Source organism: Onychostruthus taczanowskii, unplaced genomic scaffold (genome assembly GCF_017590055.1).
Source record: "Onychostruthus taczanowskii isolate IOZ18803 unplaced genomic scaffold, ASM1759005v1 scaffold176, whole genome shotgun sequence".
In the NCBI taxonomy this organism is placed as follows: Eukaryota; Metazoa; Chordata; class Aves; order Passeriformes; family Passeridae; genus Onychostruthus; species Onychostruthus taczanowskii.
Genome location: NW_024498973.1, coordinates 677,966 through 699,673, shown reverse-complemented (window position 1 = coordinate 699,673; position 21,708 = coordinate 677,966). Strand labels below are relative to the sequence as shown.

At 48.0% G+C, this 21,708-nt stretch overlaps 1 protein-coding gene across 5 annotated transcripts in view; it reads left to right on the top strand.

The window, feature by feature from the left end:
* Nucleotides 1-21,708, top strand: part of HDAC4 (histone deacetylase 4) — a 170,913-nt gene that overhangs the window by 8,631 nt on the left and 140,574 nt on the right. For 2 of the 5 annotated variants that reach the window (XM_041400235.1, XM_041400236.1), the window contains one exon: nt 16,094-16,343. In XM_041400235.1, the coding sequence (XP_041256169.1) occupies nt 16,322-16,343 (22 nt within the window). In that variant the 5' untranslated portion in view covers nt 16,094-16,321. Of the gene's footprint in view, nt 1-5,804; nt 5,954-7,450; nt 7,468-16,093; nt 16,344-21,708 lie in introns of those variants that run through there. The other 3 variants (XM_041400239.1, XM_041400237.1, XM_041400238.1) reach the window with 3 other exon arrangements.

Below are 21,708 nucleotides of genomic sequence, written 5' to 3'. Positions count from 1 at the left end.
ATCTGGCTGTCAGTGGTGACCCCAAACTGCAAACATTCATGTGGACCTGGAAGGGGGTGGCTCTGGCCTCTCCTGGGTCAGCACAGTTCTGTGTCCCAACGTTTGGGGTAGACATCAGGAGGAATTTCTCCCCTGAAAGAGTTGTCAGGCTTTGGAAGGAGCTGCCCAGGGAGTGGCAGAGTCACCATCCCTTGTGGCAGCCCAGGACCACTGGTGTGTGCAGCTGGGAGAGCCCACAGGGGCCAGCAGTGGCCCTGGGTGGCAGCCACAGAGTCACCCCAGTGTTGTGTTGCCACCAAACCCATGTCCTCCTGTCAGCTGACAGCATTAGAGTCACAGCTGAATTTTGTTTGGCACTGAAAGTGTGCTGCTTCTGGGCTTTGCTCTAAAAATGCTGGGCTAAAAATAAACTGCTGTGCAGGGATGCTGGAAGCAGGGGAGCAAATGGAGAACTTGAGCATGGAACATAAGGCTTGGCTGACTGCAGGGATGGGATTGTGGAGCAGCAGCCAGGCCAAGGCAGGACAGTGCTGCCCAGGGGAATAATTCCCTGGGAAGGGGAGGAGGAAGTGAGGGAACTGAGTGTGGCAGGTAGACATTGAACTCTTCTGGCTGCCCCACTTCAAAGGGAGCGGGCCATAAAAGCCCCAACAGCAGTTGGGTGAGGAAAATTGCACCTCAGATATGAAATCCTGCTCAGCCAGGCTGGCCTCGTGCAGGTCCTCTCAGAAACTGGTATTTGGGCTGCTCAGACAGTGCAGCAAAAAAAAGCACTCATGTTTAATGAGGTGTTCAGCTCATTTAAAATGGCAGCAAACCTGAGCAACCTGAGCTGGGCAGAAATGAGAGCATCTCCTTGCGGCAGGCTCGTCTCCCTCCTCAGACAGGGATATCCAGCCATTGTGCACTTCCCATGCCTGGATCTTCCCAAGTGCCAGTATGAATGACATTCCCAACATTCTTTCCTTAGCTGGAAGGAGCTGATCAGGCCCAGAGGTTGGGAGTCATGCTGGAAGTGCAGAGATAGCTCAGGCTTTAGCTGTTGGCCTTTCTCTTCCCTCTTCCTGAGGGCATTCCTGGTGTGGGATGCCCCAGTCCAAGGAGCTGGATATGGACATCTGATCCTCCTTGCTGCCTTTTTGCTCCAGTAGGAAAAATCTTCAGTGTCTGCATTCACTGGCGGAATGTCTAAGAGGAGCAACTTAGACTATATTTAAATAAATAAAAAAAGCAGCATATTTTTGGCAATAATTTAGACTTTTGCTGTAAACTGTCTACATTCCCTGGGGGATGAGGTCTCCTTTTGAGAAAATCTGTTCTGGATTCAGCATGTTTGACAATTTCTTTGTGTGACTAGCTTCAGGTTTTTGTTTTGGTGGGGTAAATGAGCACAATAATGTGTGTGTGCTTCTAAGTGCTCAGCTTGGGGGTTTATTTCTAATTTTTTTCTTTAAAATATCAAAACCCTCTCTTCAGGATACTGGGACTGACAAGGTTTGTGTTCCAGTATTGCAACACAAGGTGTTCTCTGTTTCAGACTGTAAATATTTATCTCTTGTCAAAGCAGAGCAGTTACTATTGGGAACTGATCTGGCATGTGAAAAGGTTTTCCTTAAGGAATTTGTTTCCTTTTATTTACAGTGTTATCGTATATTTAAATTCCAGGGCCTCAGCATATAGCTCTGAGGCTCCTTCCCAGCACTGGCAGCTAAAATGGGAATTATGGCAGCCTCGGGATAGGGATAAGGGAGTTCTGAGCACATGCTGGAGCCAGCCAGCGAGTGTGGCTGTGAAACCCAGGCAGACACAGGCCAGGTCCTGCTGTTCTGCCAGGGCACTGCTGGGCTGGCCGGGATGGAAGGGGCATGGACTGAGCTCAGGTGGGCACAGGTGTTCCCTGGGCTGGCATTTCCCAGCTGCTGGGCTGTTCCCTCCTCCCTCGGCTCTTCTCTCCTGGAGCAGGCCCTCTCAGCCCTGTCCGTGTCTCTGCTTCTCCTCCTGCCAGCAAACCTGCTTTGTCATAACCTTCCTGCTGCGCTGGGAGCCTTCTCCAGCCACCTCCTGGTGGATTGCTCTCTGCTGTGTTTGCCGCACGTTTGGGTGTCGTTCCTGCTCCTGGGAATTCCTGATGCCTCCCTGCTGCCTGCAGGTCCTGCTCCTGGAGAACTGGAGCTTTCATCTCCCTGCAGTGCCTGGCTTTGCTGGGGAAATTGTTCCTGTTGTATTGTGCCACATGTGGGAGGCTTATTCAGCCTGCAAAGGTCTGGGTTTTATTGTTTGCATCTCCCTGGCTTCTGTACATGCTTATTTTTTGATGCTGACGGTCGCTTGAAGTTCTGGATACTCTTGCCTGTGTGCTGGAGTCTCAGAAGAGCAGCCAAGGGCTGTCGAGGAGGGCTGCAGGTTGTGCTGCTTTCCTTCTCTTAGGGAACAGCCTCATCGAATGGATTTAGTTATCCAGGCTGAGTTCAGCCCCTGCTGTGGCAGGGCAGAGCTGCTTTTGTTTTTGTTTAGCAATGTGCAAAATGCATACCTCAGGCTAGAGCCAGCACTGGCCTTTGAGCTCATCTTGCTGATTCAGAGGTGGTAGGCAGATAAAATGGAGTGAAAATAAGAAATGCTTTCTTTGCCTCTGGTGTTTGAATATACGTCTGTTATTTCACATGTGTATACTTCATGTACATGAGAACAAACCATGTCTGTATTTAACATTTTCATGCGTCCATATTTCTGCGTGGTGTGTCTGTCCAAACCCCAAGGACAAGCCCTGGGTGGATGTCCAGGGAATGCCTTTATCATCTCCTGAGTTTATCATCGCTATCAGGTCACATCAGCTTCAGTTCTTGCTCTGTAATCTGTCTCCAGGGATGCACACTCAGTACACCCTTTCTTTTTCTCCTCTCTGACATCCCATGTGAAATTTGCTGTTTGTGGCTTCGGGGCAGCAAGCCCTGTCCTGGTTTGGGGAAGGATTTGTCACTGGGACTGGATGGATGCAGCTTTTCCAGGGTGGTTTATGGCTTTGTGTAGAGTTTTTAATAGCAAATCAGACTACTAAAAGGTAAATGGCCAAAGTTATTCATAAACACTGTGATAGTCAGAGTGGAGGCTCTGAATAGAAAGCATTGTTCAGGATTTCCTGGAGTGAGAAGTAAAGCTGTCTTGGTCAAAGGGAGCTGCTCTGTGTGGATTCAGTGCCGGGCTTATCTCCCTTGTTTAATGCGGTATGTTTTAGCAGAATCAAAGTTGGTTCTGAGTGTTACTGGCAGAAATGGCAGCCCATTTGCATATTTACTGGCTTCTGGGAGTCTAGATATGTCAGCAGCCTCTGCTCCTTTTCACTCGATCTTATCTCCCCATTCCATTTCAGGAAAAAATTCCTGCAATCTCCTTCACCCCCCCCCCAGCCCTGAAGTGTGCTTTGCATGCCGAGTGCTCTGAGGTAATGGGACTCGTGTTTGCTCTGCAGTGGCCCTGCCGTTTGCTTGAATGTAAAGCTGGTGCTGAAATGTAAATTTTCAGCTGCCTGACATCCCGAGGAGGTGTTTGTCTGTCAGAGGGTGCTGAGGCTGTGCATGATTTCCCTCAGGAGGGGGCTGGAGGTGGCTGCAGGCATTGGCTGTCAGGCCATTTTTTTCCCCTCTGCCGTAATGTAACTTATTAATCATTGTGTTCATAGAAACACAGAATCAGTTATGTTGGAAAAGTTCTGTAAGATCATCAAATCCAGCAGTTTCCTCAGCACTGCCATTAACCCATGTCCCAAGTGCCACATCCACATGGCTTTTAAATCCCAGGGATGGGGACTCCACTGCTGCCCAGAGGAGGACAACTCTATCCACGCAGGAATTTTTCTAAATATCCAACATTAACCTCCCCTGGCACAACCTGAGGCTGTTTCCTCCCATGCTGTCACTTGTTACCGGGAGGAAAAGACCAACCCCAGCTCAGTACAACCTCCTGTCAGGTACAAGATGGATCCAGATTAACACTTACACGCAGAGTCTTTGGGTTTGTTTTGTTTTCACCTTGTATTCTTTCCCGTTCATTTATTTCAGAGAATCCCAAGCAGCAGGTGATAAGGTGGAGAAGGTGAGAGGAGATCCTGCAGAGCAGAGCTTTGGTGACTAATGACAGTTTATCTGCCAGCAATCTGCTGGGAAAGCCCAGCAACTCCTCCTGGTGCAGAAGCTGGAGCTGTTAGCCAGAAGTTACAGGAGGAGGTTTAGGAGCAGGCAAAGGTGCAAAATCCCAAGCTCCAGGAAAGGAAATAAAAGACCATGAAGGTTAGGCTTTGATGTTTTTAAAGGCCAAAGAGGGACAAAAGCAGGTGTAAATTACTTTGCTTCATTCCCATCCTGAACGAGGAGCCAGTTGCAGGGAGGAGTATTCTGTCTGTGCTGTTTAGTGGGAAAAGCCATAAAGGGCTTGGAGGTGTTGGTGGATGAGAAACTCAGCACGACCCAGCAAAGTGCTCTTCAGGCTAGAAATCCCAAACCCCCAAATCCTGGGCTGCATCCAAAGAACTGAGACCAGCAGGAAAGAGAGGATTCTACCCCTCTGTCCCACTCAGGTGAGACCCCAGCTGCAGAGCTGCCCCAGCCCTGGGGCCCAGCACAAGAAGGACCTGGAGCTGCTGGAGAGAGGCCAGAGGAGGCCATGGAGCTGCTCTGAGGGCTGGAGCCCCTCTGCTCTGGAGCCAGGCTGGGAGAGCTGGGGGGGCTCACCTGGAGAAGGCTCCAGGGACACCCCAGAGCCTCTTGCAGGGCCTAAAGGGGCTCCAGGAGAGCTGGAGAGAGACTGGGGACAAGGGATGGAGGGACAGGACACAGGGAATGGCTTCCCAGTGCCAGAGGGCAGGGATGGATGGGATATTGGGAAGGAATTGTTCCCTGGCAGGGTGGGCAGGCCCTGGCACAGGGTGCCCAGAGCAGCTGTGGCTGCCCCTGGATCCCTGGAAGTGTCCAAGGCCAGGTTGGACATTGGGGCTTGGAGCAGTCTGGGATAGTGGAAGGTGTCCCTGCCCATGGCAGGGGTGGAATGGGATGGGCTTTAAGGGCCCTTCAAATCCAAACCCTGAGTCAGGGCTTTAAGGCTTCCTTGAGGACAGAGAGTTGAAATCACTTTTGACTGGTGACTAACAGTATTGTAAAACATACCTTAAAAAGCCCCCATGGCAGGTACTGTGTCAGTCCTTGAAATATGTCCAATGTTTTGTGTGGCTTTACAGTCCAGTTTTCTTATTGCCAAGAACAATTCCAGTTTGCCTTGCTATGTTCACGTTGTTCAAACAGGCAAAATGGGCCACATAAAATGTAAATCCTTAAGTAAATTGAGCTCTTCCTTCACACTGAGTTAAAGAACCACTGTGATGTTGGGAGCAGCACCTGGAAAGTAATTTCCCAAAAGTTTGCTGGCCTTTGTCAAGGTAACCTGCGGGTGCTTCTTTAAAGGGTTTTGCTCCTCTTTGGTTTTGATGGTGTTATAAACCCGATAAATGTATAATAAACAACCTGAAACCTCCTGAAGCCTGAGAGGTGCCAGTTGCTCCCTCCTTGCCTTTCTTGCTTGTCAGCTTTTAAGACTGAAATATTTGCCTGAAGGTTCTAGTTTTCATTATAGGGTGATGCTGGTCATGAGAAATGTAACCCTGTTCAGATGGGTACAGCAGAGGAACTTACAGGTTTGTGGTGACTTACTTGGTTTCCTATCCTGGCTGTGGATGTGGCTGGAAAATGTTAATTGTAATTTGAAGCTGGAAATCATGGAACGCTCGTCAATATAAAACTATAAATTTATTTCAGCTTCCCGTGGGGATTCCTGCCCCTTCAGTTATCAGCAGTCTGAGGCTTGGAGTCTCAGCAGCTTTGGCAGAGGAGCCAGGACTGAGCAGAGTGCCCAGGACTGCCCTGTGAGCATCCTTGAGGGATGATCCCATCAGCAGAGGAATGCTGTGAGTGGTTATGTGTTTTCCCAACAAATAAAAGTAAATTATATTTTAATTTTTGCACTTTAAAGGCAAAGTTGTGAGCTCTTGCTTTCTGTTTGGTGCATTATCCTTCATGTTTGTATGTAAAATTTGGATTTGAGTAAAGATCCTTTGAGTAAGATACACAAGACATTTTTATTGGATGTAGGAAAACAGGCCCTTTAAAAGAAGAAATGGCAGAGTGGCACCACACATTGGGGTTTAGATGAGATGCTCTCTCCAACCCAAACCACTCTGGGATTCCATGATCTCATGCAGTTCACTGGGACTGGGGTCTGGCTGCTTGGGTGTCTGTGGGAAGGACACTGTTTTGATATCATGATCATGGTATCATTTGGTATCGTGCCAGACAGGAGGGATAAAACGGGCAGAAATGTAAACTTTGGAGCCTGTGATGAGGTCCCAAAGCGTTTGTGGGGTGAGGGTGTGCTGTGCCCGACGTGCTGGGCACCAGCCAGGGTTGAGGGTGCTCGCCTGAGCTCCACACACATTCCTGCAGTGTGGGTTGCGAAGCACAGCCTGGGGCTGGGGCTCAGAGTTATGGGATACTAGGGGACAGGAGGGACACCGGATGTCCTCAAACAAAACAGTTCTTTGGAGGTGGGCAGTGGTGGAGCCGGTAGCTGAGGCATGGAAAAATGTGATAAACACTGAGGTGAAGTGGCTCCTCCAGAGAGAGTGCCTGGAGGAGGCTCCGTGAGGAGCAGGTGTGGAGAGGGACCCCTCTGCTTGGAAGGAAGGTGAGCTCGTGCTGGGGCCACGAGGTGATCCCAGTCAGCCTCTGGAGCAGGGGAACAGTGCAGGGGATGGCATGGCACCCTGTGGCTCCTGCCTGTTTGATGTGCTGGCAGAGGCTCTGCTGCAGATGAGAAGGCACGGGCTGCTGTGATCTGTGCCTGTGTCGCTGTTTTCCAGCCGACAGCAGAGGGCTAAATGTCCACTCCGTGGTGATGCAACGTGTTTGTGGAGACCTTGGGGCATGTTTCTTTCCCAGAGCATGCCAAAGGTCAGGACTGCCAAAGCCACGGGGGCAGTAGGTGGGAATGGCAGCGAGGTTAACAGGGGGCACTGGAGAGCAGCGCGAAGCTTCTGGATCAAACTGGCCCTTCCAGAAAAAGACTCGAGGAAAGATCTCACCAGACAAAAGAACTGCACGAGCTGGGTGGCAGGCTTGCTTGAGTGTTCAGACCAAATTATTTTCTCCTGGTAATCAGATAGCATTCAATTAAAAAAAAAAAAAAAAAAAAAGAGAACTAGGCTGACCTTAAACAATGTTTGTTCTTTAAAAAAAAGTCAATATTCTTTTTCCAAGTTAATGAAAGTAATTAACAGTGATTGATGACACATGTACTCAGCTATTTTATGCTGGGAGACCAGATGGGTTAGGCACAGCTAGTGACCAGTAATTCTGATTCTTTGTCAGAAGGAACAAGAAGTTCAGATGTGGCTGGAACAGCTCAAGTACGTGAAGAGAAAAGGTAAATGTTTTTCTCTCTGCCTTTGCCTACCTAAGGAACTGGAAAACAACCCCAGGTAAAGAATTGCTTTCAGCCAGCAAGGTGAGCTCCCTATCTGCTGGCCACACGGCCTCTTCCTGGCACTGAAAAAGTTGCTGGGGGGATTCTGGCTAAAAGTAATATGGAATTACGAAATTACAGACGGGTTTGGGTCAGAAGGGACCTGAAAGACCATGTAGTTCCACCCTCCTGCCATGGGCAGGGCTGTCCCTCACTGGTTCAGGTTCCAACCTGGCCTCGAATATTCCATTTTTAATCACTTCTCAGTCAAGCATGTAAAAGGAGTTGTGATTTTTCTGCTCCTGAGTGTGTGTAGTGAGGGTGATCTGCAAGGCAGGGATGAAGAAACGGGATAAACTCCCAGTCTGCACTCACCTTCTGTCAAGTACTACTTCCAGCTATGTGATTTGGACTTCTTCAAATGTGGAAATAGTAGGATGGAGGAAACTCATGGAATTGGGAAAGAAGAGGGCCTCAGAAAAAGCCAAGACAGTAGATTTTTATAGGTAGCTCTGCCCAATTTGTGCCGACTCCTGTGAGGCTCCGGTAGCAGCTGGAACAGGCTCCCAAGGCAGACTTTTATCCTTTCTCCCTCCCACGCGGATCCATCTGTGAGACTGCTTGTTCTTGCTGCTCTTGCTGAGAAACTGGATTGAGCTCAGAAGCATCCTGCTCTTTCAGACCCTCTGCCAGAGTCTTGCTAGTCAAGGAGGGCTCTGTATTCCTGCAGATTCGCACAGTCCCAGGTTTCAAACAGGCGCTGCCGTTTCTGAATCTACAGCTCTTCCTGCTCGACTCTGAAAAAAATAATTTCCAAGCTGTTGGCCACTTTAAATTGGGGCTCCCATGGAGTGAACATGAGGTGCTATTTCCAGATTTGTTCAGGATCTTTTGTTCAGAGTTTTGGGTGACGCCTGGGAGGATTTAGGTTCGCTCCTCATGTCCTTGGTTGTTCCCAAAGTGCTTTGTGTGTTTGGGATACCTGCAGTGGTTTCAACATCAGTTCTTGTTGAGGTCTAAAAACTGCTGAGAGATCTGCCCAGTGCTATTGCTGTGAAATCTGTGGAAGTGGAAATCGTGTGGGTACTCCTGTGTGTTCCTAGCAAGGAAGGAGAAAGTGCACAAAACTGGTGGTTTTAGGTGTCCACCAGATTTTTCTTTCTAGGCTGTAGAGGCACCTTTGGTTTTCAGAGCAGCTGTACATGCTGGTCAGGGTGGTGATTTGTAAAAGTGCCTGTGCAAGGTACCACAAGATATTTCCTCAGTTTGAAACCTAGTGAGGAAAATGCTGCCAGGGGCAAGCTCAATAATGTCAGTTTTGTGTTAATTTAACATAGAAATGGGCATAGGGTGTTTTCACTTTCACTGAGATACCATGTTTTCAGTTTGGTCTGGTGTCTCAGCACTTGGACTTCCACCAGAGATCAGTCTGAGCACCTGACTTTGAGACACAACTGAAAAGAGCCTGGGAAAAGCAGCTTTACTCAGGGAATCTGTGTGATTCCCTGGAAATCAGCTGTGGAACGGTCCTTGACAGTAAGAAGCAAGAGGATGGGAAACTGTAGAAAGCATTTTCCTTGATTATTTTTGTAGACAATTTCTGTTACATGTAATTAATTATTTCCACCTAGGTTTTCCACCCTTCTATAGCTGTGGATTAGTTCCATGTTAATAAAGCAGCTCATAATTAGTTAATAGTGTCTTGCCATTCGCGGCTGTTCATTTTGTTGCTGACGGTGACTTCAGTGCTTGTGTAGCACTGCTTATATTGCAGGGACTTGCTTATGGAATAATGGCAGGATTGCTTATGGAACAATGGCAGGATTGCTCCCAGGGAGGGTCCAGGAAGGCACTGCAGCTCCTGGGTGAGCTGGGGGTGTTTGGAGCAGGTTAATCCTGGAATCTTGGTACACACACACTAAAATTTAACATGTAGGACAAATGTGCCCAGAGATGGTATCCCTGATGGTGTCACCACACAGAACCTCTCAGGAGGTTGCAGTGTTTGGTGTGAGCAGCAAATCTTCACTGTGTGTGTGAGCTGGAGAGTGGAAATTTCAGGGAGAGGCGGAAGCACAGTGTTTGTTCGGCTCTGGGCTGTCATGTGAGAGAAAGCCTCTTGTGGTGGCTGGCTGGGAAAAGTCAGCATTTGCTAAACAAATGCACTGGGGCTGATTGCTTGAAGTGCTGCTGTGTTTCCGAGGTGCTCTGTGTGTTTGAATCACCGTGCTGAGCTTTTGATCTCAGATGCAGGCACCTCTGGTTCTGGTGCTGCAGGGAAAGGACGCGTTTGGCACTGATGGGGTGTCCTGGTAAAGAGGGCTGGACTGGTCAGTCTGGATCCTCCTTGCCAGGACATGTTTGTACCTGGTGTTCCCTTGGAGGGGAGCTCTTGGTAACAGCTGGACTAGGTTGGGTTTCCTGTTTAATTGTCACTTACACAGTTCTAACTGTAGTGAAGGCTTCAGTGCTCACACTGCTTGTGCTCCCTGTCCCCCTTCCGCGAGGATTCCTGAGTTTTGTGTCAACATTCCCACTTGCTAGTATTTCCCTTAACTTACTGAGTGCAGGTGTGGAAACTATAAAGAATCTGATATGTGATTTCAGTGCAATATAGGAAGTTTTGCAGAGCAAAATTTATATTTTGTGAGATGGGGCTGTCACGTCGGTGTGGGACAATGCAGAACTGAGTTGGTTTGATGACTGCAGGTTGGTGTTCAAATGAGATTTTGAGGTTTTGTAAGATCTTGAAAAGTTCTTCATTGCCACGTTCTCCAGCAGCATCCAAGAGGATGTAATTTGGGAGGCCTTTCACAACAGGACATGGCCATGGTCTCACTTCTCAAACAGTGACTTGTCTCATGGGTTTCCTGGCCTCGTGCACTTGGTGTTTCTCCTCTTTCATAAGAAATGTGTCCATTTGCTTTTGGAATTCAGGAGAACTTTTGGTTTTTCCAGCACCCCAAGTCAGTTTCTCAGTGCAGCTAAGGAGGAGCAGGTAATGCAGAGAGAACACTTCAAATTGTGCTTTTTCCAAATTGTGGACCCTTCCCTTCCTCCTGGGTCCACTCAGCTTCTCACCAAGCAAAAGTAGGGGAAAAAGTTCTAGCTCTGACAGAAATAGCTGGGAAGCAGAATGATCAGTGATTTGTCTGTGTTAACCATGGTTTCTGCATTACTATGATATCTTTAAGTCACTTCTGTCTGGGCTGCAGGTTTATTATAATCTGCTTCTCCTGCATGAGAAATTTGTACCACACCTCTGATGGTTTTCTTGCCTTTTTGAAACTCTTACACTGTGTACCTGGAAAAGGAAGGGAGCCCGTATCTGCACAAAATCTGTGTGGTCTTGGAGGAACTGGGCTAACACAGCAGAAAATTTGCTTCTTTTTTTATTTTTCATTATTCTATGGTAATCCAGTTGCTCTTCTGGCCACAGCTGAGCATTAAGCTGATAGTAGATTTTATAGTGTCACCTGCTATTCTCACAGTGTGTGTTTAGAGACAGAAAACTGCTTGGAGGCTCCAGACTCTTTGAGGGGGGTGTCTGATGGTGTCTGAAGTTTGCAAATATATTTCCTGGAAGAGGTGTGAGTATTGCTGGAACTGTAGGAAAAGCAGCACTTGTGGGCAGTGCTTGTGAAACCTGCTCTCCTGGCACAGATCCAGTGAAGCTGTATTCTGCTGGAGAAACAGGAGATGAGGGGATGTTGTCTCAGGGCTATGGGGGTCCTGGGGCTGCTGCCACTCTTTTTGTCACCTTGCAAAGTGGTGACTGGGAAATGGAGGTCCCTGGAGGGGAGGTGAGCTTGGGAGGCTGTTTCACACTGGCTCTGCTCTAAATAAAGCATCCTGGCCTAGTGGAAGGTGTCCATGCCCATGCCAGGGGTTGGGAGTGAGGTGGGCTTTGAGGTCCCTTCCAGCCCAAGCCGTTCCATCACCCTATATAAAGATGCAGTAAATCTCCCTGTGGTCACACTGAATTGTTTCCAGGCACTTCTGAGCCTCTTCCTTCCCTACTCTTTTTGTGTATGACTCCTGAACTGGCAGTATTTTATAAACAAACCCTGAGCAGCAAAGGCAGCTTTCCCCCCCTGGTTAAAGTGCAGGATCTGTTGTCAAAGGAGAGATTTAATCGATGGAGCTCTGAGAGAGGCTGTGCCTCCCTTCAGGTCAGTGTGTTTGTGTAAACCCAGGGCTGTTTGCTTCTAAATGGAGTCAGGAAGGTAATTTTGGGGAAAAAAAGAACGATCTCGTTGTAATGGAACTGTGCCAAGGCAGAGGGCTCAGAGGTGGCACGTTTTGGAAGGTGGTGGTGGTGCTTCCATGGCTTTTGGAGAGCAAACCCCACGGTGCTGGGGTGCTGCTAGAGCAGAGCCAGGATGTGGAAGGACTTCCAGCATGTGCTCCAAGGCATGCTGGCAGCAGTGCTGCTGCTGTTGTGTCAGGGAGAGCGGGGGCACCAGAGCTCCTGGTCCCCAGTAACCCGGCTGAGTCAGCCTGAAAACCCAGCCCCAGGCCAAGATTCGTATCGGGGCTAGAGAGCAATTAAAGCTCTGAAAAATGGAGCTCTGTGGTGACTCTCAGTGGTTGCTGCACATCTGGACTTGTGATGGCACAGAAGCACATCTGGAAGGGGCTGGGAGGAGAAAGGTGAACATGCATGCTGCCACAGAATCACAGAACCATAAGGGGTTGGAAGGGCCCTTAAAGATCCCCTTATTCTACCTCCCTGCACCTTCCACTGTCCCAGGTTGCTCCAAGCCCCATCCACCCTGGTACTGAGCAGTGCTGGCGATGCATCCACAAGCTCCCTGGGCAGCCTGTGCCAGTGTCTCACCACCCTCACAGTAAAACATTCTTCCTGATACCTAAGCTCCCACTCTTGTCAGTGTGCACACATTATTCCTTGTCCCTTCACTGCAGTTCCTGATGCAGAGTCCCTCTTCAGTTTCCTCAGAGCCCCTTCAGATAATGGAATGTTGCTTTGAGGTAACCAACCACGCAACCTTCTCTTCTCCAGGCTGAACAGCCCCAGCTTTTTCAGTCTGTCTTTGTAGGGGAGCTGCTCCAGGCTTCCTATCAACAAATCATTCTTGGGGCAGAACTGTATGATTCTTAAAAAAAAAAACAAACCAAAAAATAAAAAAAAAAACACCAAAAAACCCAAACAAACAAAAAACCCCCCACCAACAACAACAAAACCCAAAAAAAACCCCCAAAAAACAAAAACAAAAAAATCTTTCTGTTGGGGTAAGAGAAGATCTGGAATTACTTTAAATCCAGGGAAGGTGCCTTGCCAGGCTTGGTGGTTTGCTGAGGCTCCAAACCAGGGAGAAATGAGGTGCTGCAACCCCTCGATTTGTCCTGCAGGAACAGAGGCTCGTTTGGGGCTGTGACAAGGAGGTGACAGCACTCTCAGACTGTGGCCACCCTCTGATCCAGGGTGTGATGAGGGTACAGCTGCTGATGCACCAGCCCCCGTGCTTTAGGGAGCCTGTGCTCTCAGGTGTGCCTCTGCTAGAAGCAAGCTGAAATAAACAGGCATTAAGTGGCTCCTTGTGCTCCTGTTCTTGAGATTTTTAAAAATCCAGCAGTGACCAGACTCTGAAAATTCTCCTGCAAGGCAGGAAGCTTGGTGATGCCAGTGCCGGTTAAATAATGTTTGACAGAGCTGCTGGTTTGAGCCCCGTTCTGCCGGGCACTCCCTGCGGTGCCACCCGCTGCCCTGGCCGTGGCCGCTCTCCTTTGCTCAGTGCCCAGGGACTGCCAAACCTGGCACTGGCCCCGGGGCCCTGCCTGCTGTCTGCCAGGCCAGTTCCCGTGGCCAGCAGGTGATCCTGGGGCTGGTGGCACGCTCTGGCTGGCTGTGCCCATCTTTGGCCTGAGGTGCACCCCAAAATGCAGCAGTGAGCCTCGCTGGGACCGTCTGGCCAAGGCTCGGGGTGCCTCCTGTGTGCGGGGTGGCAGCGGGCACGTGGCCCTGAGCCAGTCCCTGCCCGTGCCTCTGCAGTGATGCTCGGGGTGGACTCGCTGTTCCTCGGGACAGAGGTGATCGCCCTTGTCCTGGGAGGCACTGGAGCAGAAGTTAAACAAACTTGGTTTGTTTTTCTTTTTAATCTTATTTTTTTTCCTAAATGAGATAATTTGCTTGGAAAGCCCTCTAGACCTCCCGATAGCCGAGGCGTAGAGAGAGACAGCGTTTCACTTCTTTTAATTTAAGGAGTGTTTTCCTTGAGATGGTGGCAAAAGGACAAATTTACAGAAGAATTTTTGCGGGTGGAGGCCTGGCATTGGTCTGGGTGGAGATCAGTGCAAGGGCTACCTGAAAATTACAGTTTGGGAGGAGGTAATTTGAGACAGGACTGCTGTGTCCTGGAGAGAATCATTGAATCACAGAGTGATTGGAAGGGACCTTAAAACCCATCCCATTCCACCCCCTGCCATGGCCAGGGACACCTCCCACTGTCCCAGGCTGCTCCAAGCCCCTGGCCTTGAACTCTTCCAGGGATGAGGCAGAAGCAGGAGTAGATTAAACTGGCAGTGCAGTTGAATGGTTTTGGTGCTGCTCATTCAGACCAGTTTCTTTAGGAAACTTTCACTGTTCATTCTCATTCTTGTGATGGGAAAATGAGGACAGGGAGATCTGGTAACTCCACTCCAAATCCTTCGTGTCTGCAGCTGAGATGGCTTATGCTACAACAGTACCTGCTGGTTTTAACGAAAATAAATTATGTTAGTATTTTGCTAATGCCTGGTCTAAGCTGACCCAGCTCTGTTTAACAGGATGTGCTGATTAATGGGACTGGAACATCTTGAACATTCGGGATGGCAGAGACCTGCAGGGATTAGAAATGACATTTAAGTGATTTTCTCTCGAATTTGACGTGTAACATGGAATGCGTTCCAGGTCTCTAAGAATGCAAGATGGGCAGAGAGGAACTTGGAGAGTGGTGATGCTGAGACACTTGGGCTGCAGAGAAACAGCCAATTAAAGGGGGTTTTTAATGAAGCACAGCAAGGAAGGGACTGTGTTCAGCAGTGCCTGCCCAGGCATTTTCCTGCGCATCAGGGAAGTAACTTTAGAAAGCCCATCCTGATCAACTGTGCCGACGCTGGAAGTCTCAGACCTGGTATTGTTTCTTGGAAAGGAACGCTCAAATCTGAGCGTGCTAAGAGCTCTTCCAGGAACAGCCAGCACTGCCTGAAATGCTGTGGCACAGCCACGCTGTGGCCAAAGGGTCCTTGTGCAAGGCAGGAGCAATCCCCATGGCAGCTTCCATGGCAGCTGCCAGCAGCCATCCCTCGCCCCAGTGGTGCTGCAGGGCACCACTCCTTGGGAGCTGCTGCCAGAGCAGTTTGGGGTGAGCAGAGTCAGCTGCATCCGTGGGGATGGGCTGGAGCTGGCTGCTGCCAGCAGGGTGACCTCACCCCAGCGCTGGGTGATGCCTGGCTGGGCAGGAGGAGCTCCCCTGGATACCCAGGAGGGCTGGGCTGCTGGTGTTTTATGGTGCAAAGAAGGGAGATCACCTGTGGCAGTGGGGTACTCTGCATGAAGGACACAGCTGGCTTCAGTCTGGGTCAGTGGTGTTGGCTGGGAGCTCGTGCCAGTGGCACAGCACAGTCCCTGAGACAGCCTGCCTGTAAAACAGGGATGCTCAGGAATCCCAAAATGGTTTGGGGGGAAAGGAATCTCAAAGCCCATCCCATTCCACCCCCTGCCATGGGTAGGGACACCTGCCACTATCCCAGGTTTCTCCAAGGCCAGTGCAGCCTGGCCTTGGACACTTGCAAGGATGGGAAGTACTGGCTGTCACTTGGTATAGTGCCAAAAACCCCCTGACCCCCCAAAACTGAGCTTGAGCAAGTTCTCTTGCTATAAGGGTGGCTGGTTAGGTCACCGTGGGTCTCAGGTGGGGTTTCTCCAAGCCAGGGTATGGTTTCTGTAATTCCATATTTTGGGGGGCTGGGGCAGAGGTTGCTGGCTCTGTGGGTCATTTCCCCTCTGTTCTCTCTCCCTCCCTCTACAACACAGCTTCAAAATAATTGGGAATGGTGGATTTTTTTCCCCTGGGGCAGTATGGAGCTGCTTCTTGGTAATCTGCTGGAGGATTGGGTAGAGTGGGAGTGAAATTGATTGTGTGGGTTTTTTTCCTTCCTGCTCCAAGACCACTTCTTGGCACTGAGGAATTTTTCTTTAGACTTCTTTGGGGAACAGATGCGTGAAGTACAGTTACCACTCATACATATGGCTTTTAAAATATGGAAGCTGTTGGACTGAAGTGGCTTCATATGGTGCTGTTGGAGGATGAGAATTAACACGGAATTTTGGGTTTCTGAGACGTGAATGTGTTGTTGGAAAGTTGTTTAATTGTTTTTTTAAAAATAATGTTAAGTATTAATTTGCATCTTTATGGTTATTAATCAAAGTAACATTTACAACTCTGAAAATTACTCTCTCTGCAGCCCTTAATGCCTAAAATAGCATTGTAGTTTAATCTCAGGGATAAATAGGTTATATAATGTACAATTTAAATGGCTGTTAATCTTCATTTGCTAACGCAGACATCTTTTTCTTTAATTGCAGGTTCCCATTTTAAAAGCTATTGGAAGACACTCTGCCACCCTCTTGGATTACTTCCCATACGACTCAGCATGTCACTGTGCCCTGGATTTTACAAGGTGGCCATGATTTAATCCCCACTTCCCACTCCTATGTATTGGTGAAGCACTGGAGCTCTTTTGAGCTGCTGTTACTCGCGTGGGAACTGATCTGTCTCCAATCCCTTCTCCCAAGGACTAGACATTGCCAGCAATGAGCTCCCAAAGCCATCCAGGTAAGGGTAAGGCCACTTGGAGTCCCAGCAGCGACCCCAAAACACAGTTTGCTGCATGAACACACCTTTTAATTGTGCTGAAATGGTCATCCAGGCCCCCTGCCTTTCGTGCTTCGTCTGAAACTTGGTGTGAAGGTGGAAAGTGCCGTAGATGTTACCCAAGAGTTACAAGGAAGTTTTACTGTTTCAGTCTTCTGATTGTTCTAAAATTTGGGTTTCTAATCGTTGCATCAGTGAAAATTGGTATTTTCTGAGTAATTAACCAGATATTTAATTTGTTAAATCTGTGCTGATGAGCCTTAACGATATGGAGTGTATTTCCAAGGAACAGGCATGGTTCTGCTGGTGCCTTTATTGATATTTAAGAAACCTGTTGGACTTCTTAACAGGAAGGAATAGTTTTGCTGGAACAAAAGTCAATTGATCCACCTCAATGCTGTCTGGGGGATTATCCCTAATGTGTCTTGTAATTTGAGGCATGATTCATCACTACCAAATTATGCATTTCTGTCTGTCAGGAGAATTTGTAGCTGCTCAGTTACCTGCTCTCCAGCTTAAAGCTGCCTCACACATTTGTTTTTAGGGAGTCTGGGGCAACTTTTGTGTTAGTTAGAGCTTTGTTAGAGGAATTTTAATTGTGCTTGGGCTGTTTCAGTTTATGGTACAGAACTGGCTGCTGGGAAGCAAATAATCCAACAACAACAAGGCACGTGGAAGGACTTATTCACTCTGCCTCTGAGAGATTACTCTGTGACTTCAGTTTAATCAGGCTGGGGTTAACAAATAAGGCTGAAGTGCTAAAAGCCAGAGAACAGCTCCTAAGATTTAAGGAACCGCTTGTTTGTGGGGGAAGAAATCCTGCAATAAATAGGGGAGCTGGAGTCTCCAGGCACCAGGGGGAGATCTGACCTTCTCCTCACAACTGAAAAGAGTTTATGAGTCTCTAAAATCATCAGAATTATCAAAAAGAAAAAAACAAACCTGGCCCCTGCTTCCATAATGTAGCAGTCTTAGATTTTGAAATTTGTTGGTACTACGAGGAGTTGAGAAATGTGTGTTTGTATGAATGCAGGTGTTCACTGGAGACACAAATGCAGAATGATGTTTTTCAGGAGCTCTGTTCTTCACGTAACAGATAATTGTTGTTTCAGTGTTTCCATGACTCAGGAGTGAGGCTGGGCAGCTGTGGCCATCTGCTTTTCTCTCGTTGTGGTGGTGGGACACCTTAAACACCCACCTGCAGTCCAAACCCAACCATGGGTATGTCTTGGCTTCTTAAGGAGCTGCTCTCCAGAGGTTTGGGAAGTGGTGATGTCCTTCCTGGTTGGGCTATTATGCAGTGGAAGCCTGATGCAGGTTTGCCTTGCTTCCTTTCATAATTCATCACTGAATACTTGTTTCTCCTGCCTCTTTCTGCTGCTTTGGTTCAGCATTCCTGTCAATCCAAAAACCAGCTTGAGCTTTGTTTTTCTAGCAGCCCTGTCTAGAATGGTGCTGAGAAGGGTAGTCTGATCAAAACTCAGGGTGTGGCAGCTGGGCAGGATGCTGTTGGATACCCACCTTGTGCCCTTCCTGGATGCTGGGTTCTTACTCTGGTTGTACTTCCAAGGGCTGGGTTGGAATTCTGAAGTGTTTCATGGTGGCTTTTCATCCCCGGTGTTCTTGCTGCTTGTTTCTCTTGCAAGAATCAGTTGGATAATAAGGAGCAGAAATATTTCTCAAGCCTTGCCAAAGATGACATCTGGTCTTCTCATGTCAGTTATCATAGCCATGTTGATTATACAGCTACAGGTAATTATTCTAATGATGGGCATTGTTTAAGGGAAGGCTCTGGCTTAACTCAAGAGCCTATTAAGCCTTGCTTCAGTAGGTTCAAGCTTTCTTCTCTAATCTTCTCCAAGGCCAGCACTAATGGGATGTTTTAGGAGCCGTGCCATGAAATTGTTGCGGCATAGATGAATGGAAGTGCTTTGGGTTGGGTTTTTTTCTGTGCTTTTTTTGCTTTTTCATTTCACTCTGCAAAGCTTTTGTGAGAAGTGTTGGGCACTGAAGCCCTCTCGCTGAACAAGGTGGAAAAATATGGAGAAGATTTAAGTTAGCTAAGAAAAGTATGACTTCTTCCCCCATCACTGTCTCTTCTCTTGTTGTGTTTTGGACTCAGATTCTGTAGGGAATAAGAAATAGCTTTTGGAGAAGAAGAATACCCAGGTGGGAGGAAACTTCCTGGGAGGCATCACGTGGCCTTTGGCTTTTGGCAGAGGAGTCGCTGCCTCTTCCAGCGCTGGAACAAAGCTGGAAAAAAAGACGCTGGAATTGTGCTGTGAAGGCTCAAGTTGCTGCGAAGTATAATTAAGACAATTAGGCTAATTAAGATAACATTTAGGATTATGACAAAGCTTGGGGGGGGTGCAGGGGAAAGCATGTTTAGTTTCACTCCTTAACCTGTTCACGTTGGCCACAATTTAAGCTTGCCTTACATAACCCGTTGTGCTCACCTTACCCAGGGTGACTGGGTTGTGAGTAGGTGTGGGGTGTTTTTACAGGTTTTTTTCATGTTTTAGGGTTTTTCCCCCCTCTCTTATTTACCTTAAATGATTCCTTGCAGTTGCCTTCTACCTCCCCACTTAATTTTCAGTGGCTTGAGTTTCACTATCATTCGCTTCTTTAATCAGTAAAGATTGTTCTGCTGATACTAGTTATACATAAAGATTAGTTTTAAAAAACCAAAACACTTAAAGTTAATCACTCAACTGATTTGTATTTGTTTAAAGTTCACTTTCCTTTGTAAAAGCTGAAAATCTCCATGTTCAATGAAGCATTTTGTTTATGAAATGTTATCCTGCAGGAATTAACCAGTCTGAATGCAAATGTTCCATCCTTTCTTCAGAGCCACTCTTGCAGAGATGCAAATTTCAGCTACATTTTGCAGTGCTGAATGTTTGATAATTAGGAATATTGAAGTTTGGAGAATGAGCTGCCTGGCTGATAGGGGAAAATCTGCAGCAGGGATCATTAGGGCTGAGAGGAGCTCCTGGAGGAAGCAGAGAGCTCCAGGATCACATGGCACCGGGAGAACGAGTTGGGGAGTCACGTACTGTGATTTGCCGGGCAGATAAAGACTTCTGTACGGGGCTTTATCTGCAGCCAGCCACTCTCCTGCCCTGCTCCACAGCTCAGTGAGGCATGGAAAGCCATTTCATGCAGCACACACAGAAGAGCTCTCCCCATGAGCATCTCCCAGTGTTTTGCACCGCCCGATAAATATTTGATGCGTTCTCTTTTTAAAGATTAAGAAGTTTCTGTGGAGATGCATTTCAAGGCGGCTTTAAATGACACTGACCTACTTTCTGGCAGCAATGAGGCTGTCTGGGGAAGTTATCTGGGGGCAAGAGCATAATTTCAAATAAACACAAGGACTGCGGGGGTAAGCTGCAGCCCTCCTCGAGCAGGGCTGGGCCATGGTGGGTACTTGGTGGCTGTGGAAGAACATCTGGACATGGTGTATCTCGGAGTCATGGAATGGTTTGGGTGGGAAGGGGCTGTAAAGCCCACTCCATCCACGGGCAGGGACACTTCCCGCTATCCCAAGTTGCTCCAAGCCCCATCCAGCCCGGCCCGGGACACTTCCAGGGAGCCCTGCTTCCCCTTACCAGTCTGGTGCTCTGGTTTTACTGGATTATTCTAGACTGGGAATTCAGAGGCTGTTGCCCTGAGCAACCTGGTCCCCCAGTTTTGGGGGGGGACTTTGGGTTGGCTGTGGGGTAAACTCAGCAATAAGCTCTGGTTAGAAGAGCTAAAAACTTCAACAGATGGAACTGGCCATGTCTCCATTCACTTTCCTTTCTCCACACCACGACAGGACACCTTTTCCACCTTCATTCCCGTTCTTACCCATGTGGGAGCTGAGCCTGTCCTGGATTTCCTCTAAGAACGGTGTCATTTTGAGGTCCTTGAAAGTTTTAAGTCTGCTCCCACGAAACCTGTGAAGTTTTCACTTTCTGGAGCATCAAATAGTTGTGACTTTCTGTGCAAGGGTTTGATTGTACCCTCAAAAGAGAATAGTTTTGTGCTTCAACTTGGGGTTCAAGCTGAAGTTCCTGCTAGGTCAGTGTCCCTGCCAAGTACATTCCTCTCATTTCTGCTTTTTCTTTAAATGCAGTTCTTGCACTTAGGAATTCTTTAGAAGCCTGTTTCTAAAGTAAGTTTTTTAGCTTGTGATGCTTCCTGCAGTGCAAAGATGAGAAGCAGGTACTTGTGATGAGATGCTGAGAACTCTGGATTATTTTGAATGAAGTACAGGGTAGGGAAAGGATATAAAAAAGGTTGGACTTTTAAAGTCAGGTGATTCTGTAATAATGTTTGAGATAGTCCTTGGGATCTTGTGTCCCACTTGGAAAGGAGACAAACCTTTTTCTACAAGGTTACTACATTTTTGTTACTCACTTTTGGTCAACCCCAGGTTGCCCTGTGTCTCATACTTCCCCAAATTCAATTTGTTACCGGAAGAGTGGATAAGCAATTGCAATGACGTTTCTTCTTTAGTGTAGTGTTTAGTATATCTTTTTCATCCTCTGCCATCTGTAGAAATTGCCTTTACAGTCAGAGGATGGCTGGGAGTGAGTGAATGTGGAGTAGCAGGTGCCTGACTGGAGAACAAACAATTGTGGAATTGGTAATTCTCCCATCTTTCAGTAAAGGTTTTGCCAGTCCCTTTCTCCTTGTAGCTTGCCATGTACCAGGAATTTCCACACCCCCCCCCCCCCCCCCACCCCTTTTATTTCTTTATTTTATTATTTCTGTTTAGGCCATTAAGCAGGGAAGGCTTTGACACCTGCACCATTTGAGCTGCCAGGTGGAGTGGTCAAACCACTGAGAAATGGGGCACACAATTTATTCTTCCACTAAGAAAACTAAAATTGATACACCAGCAGGTCTTTTAAAGGTTTTGTTTCCATAACCAAAATCAAAGTAGTGTTGTTTCATCAGCTACTGGGAAAATCTAAAGATGCTTTACCTGCAGTGCCCTGGCTTGCTTTGAGGTGTTCAGCAGCTCTTGGGGCTCCCCCTGGGGATTGCTGTCACCCTTTGGCTTGATGGACTGATTTGCTCAGGTGTGGAAGCACATCTTTAGCCTTTCAGAAGGATGAAGCTGATATTAAACTTCATACCTGTTGGAAAGTGAACTCCATATGGGAATAACCCCAGGTGGGCTTTTCTGAGACCCTCCTGTCTCAACTGGAAGCCACCCCTGGTGGCAGCAGTGCTTCTTGGAGTTTCCAGGAGCTCCTGAGTGTGTTTGGGCTTCAGTGGGGCACTGCTGGTCCTGCTTTGAACCCTGGCAGCACAGGCTTTGCCAGGGAATCCA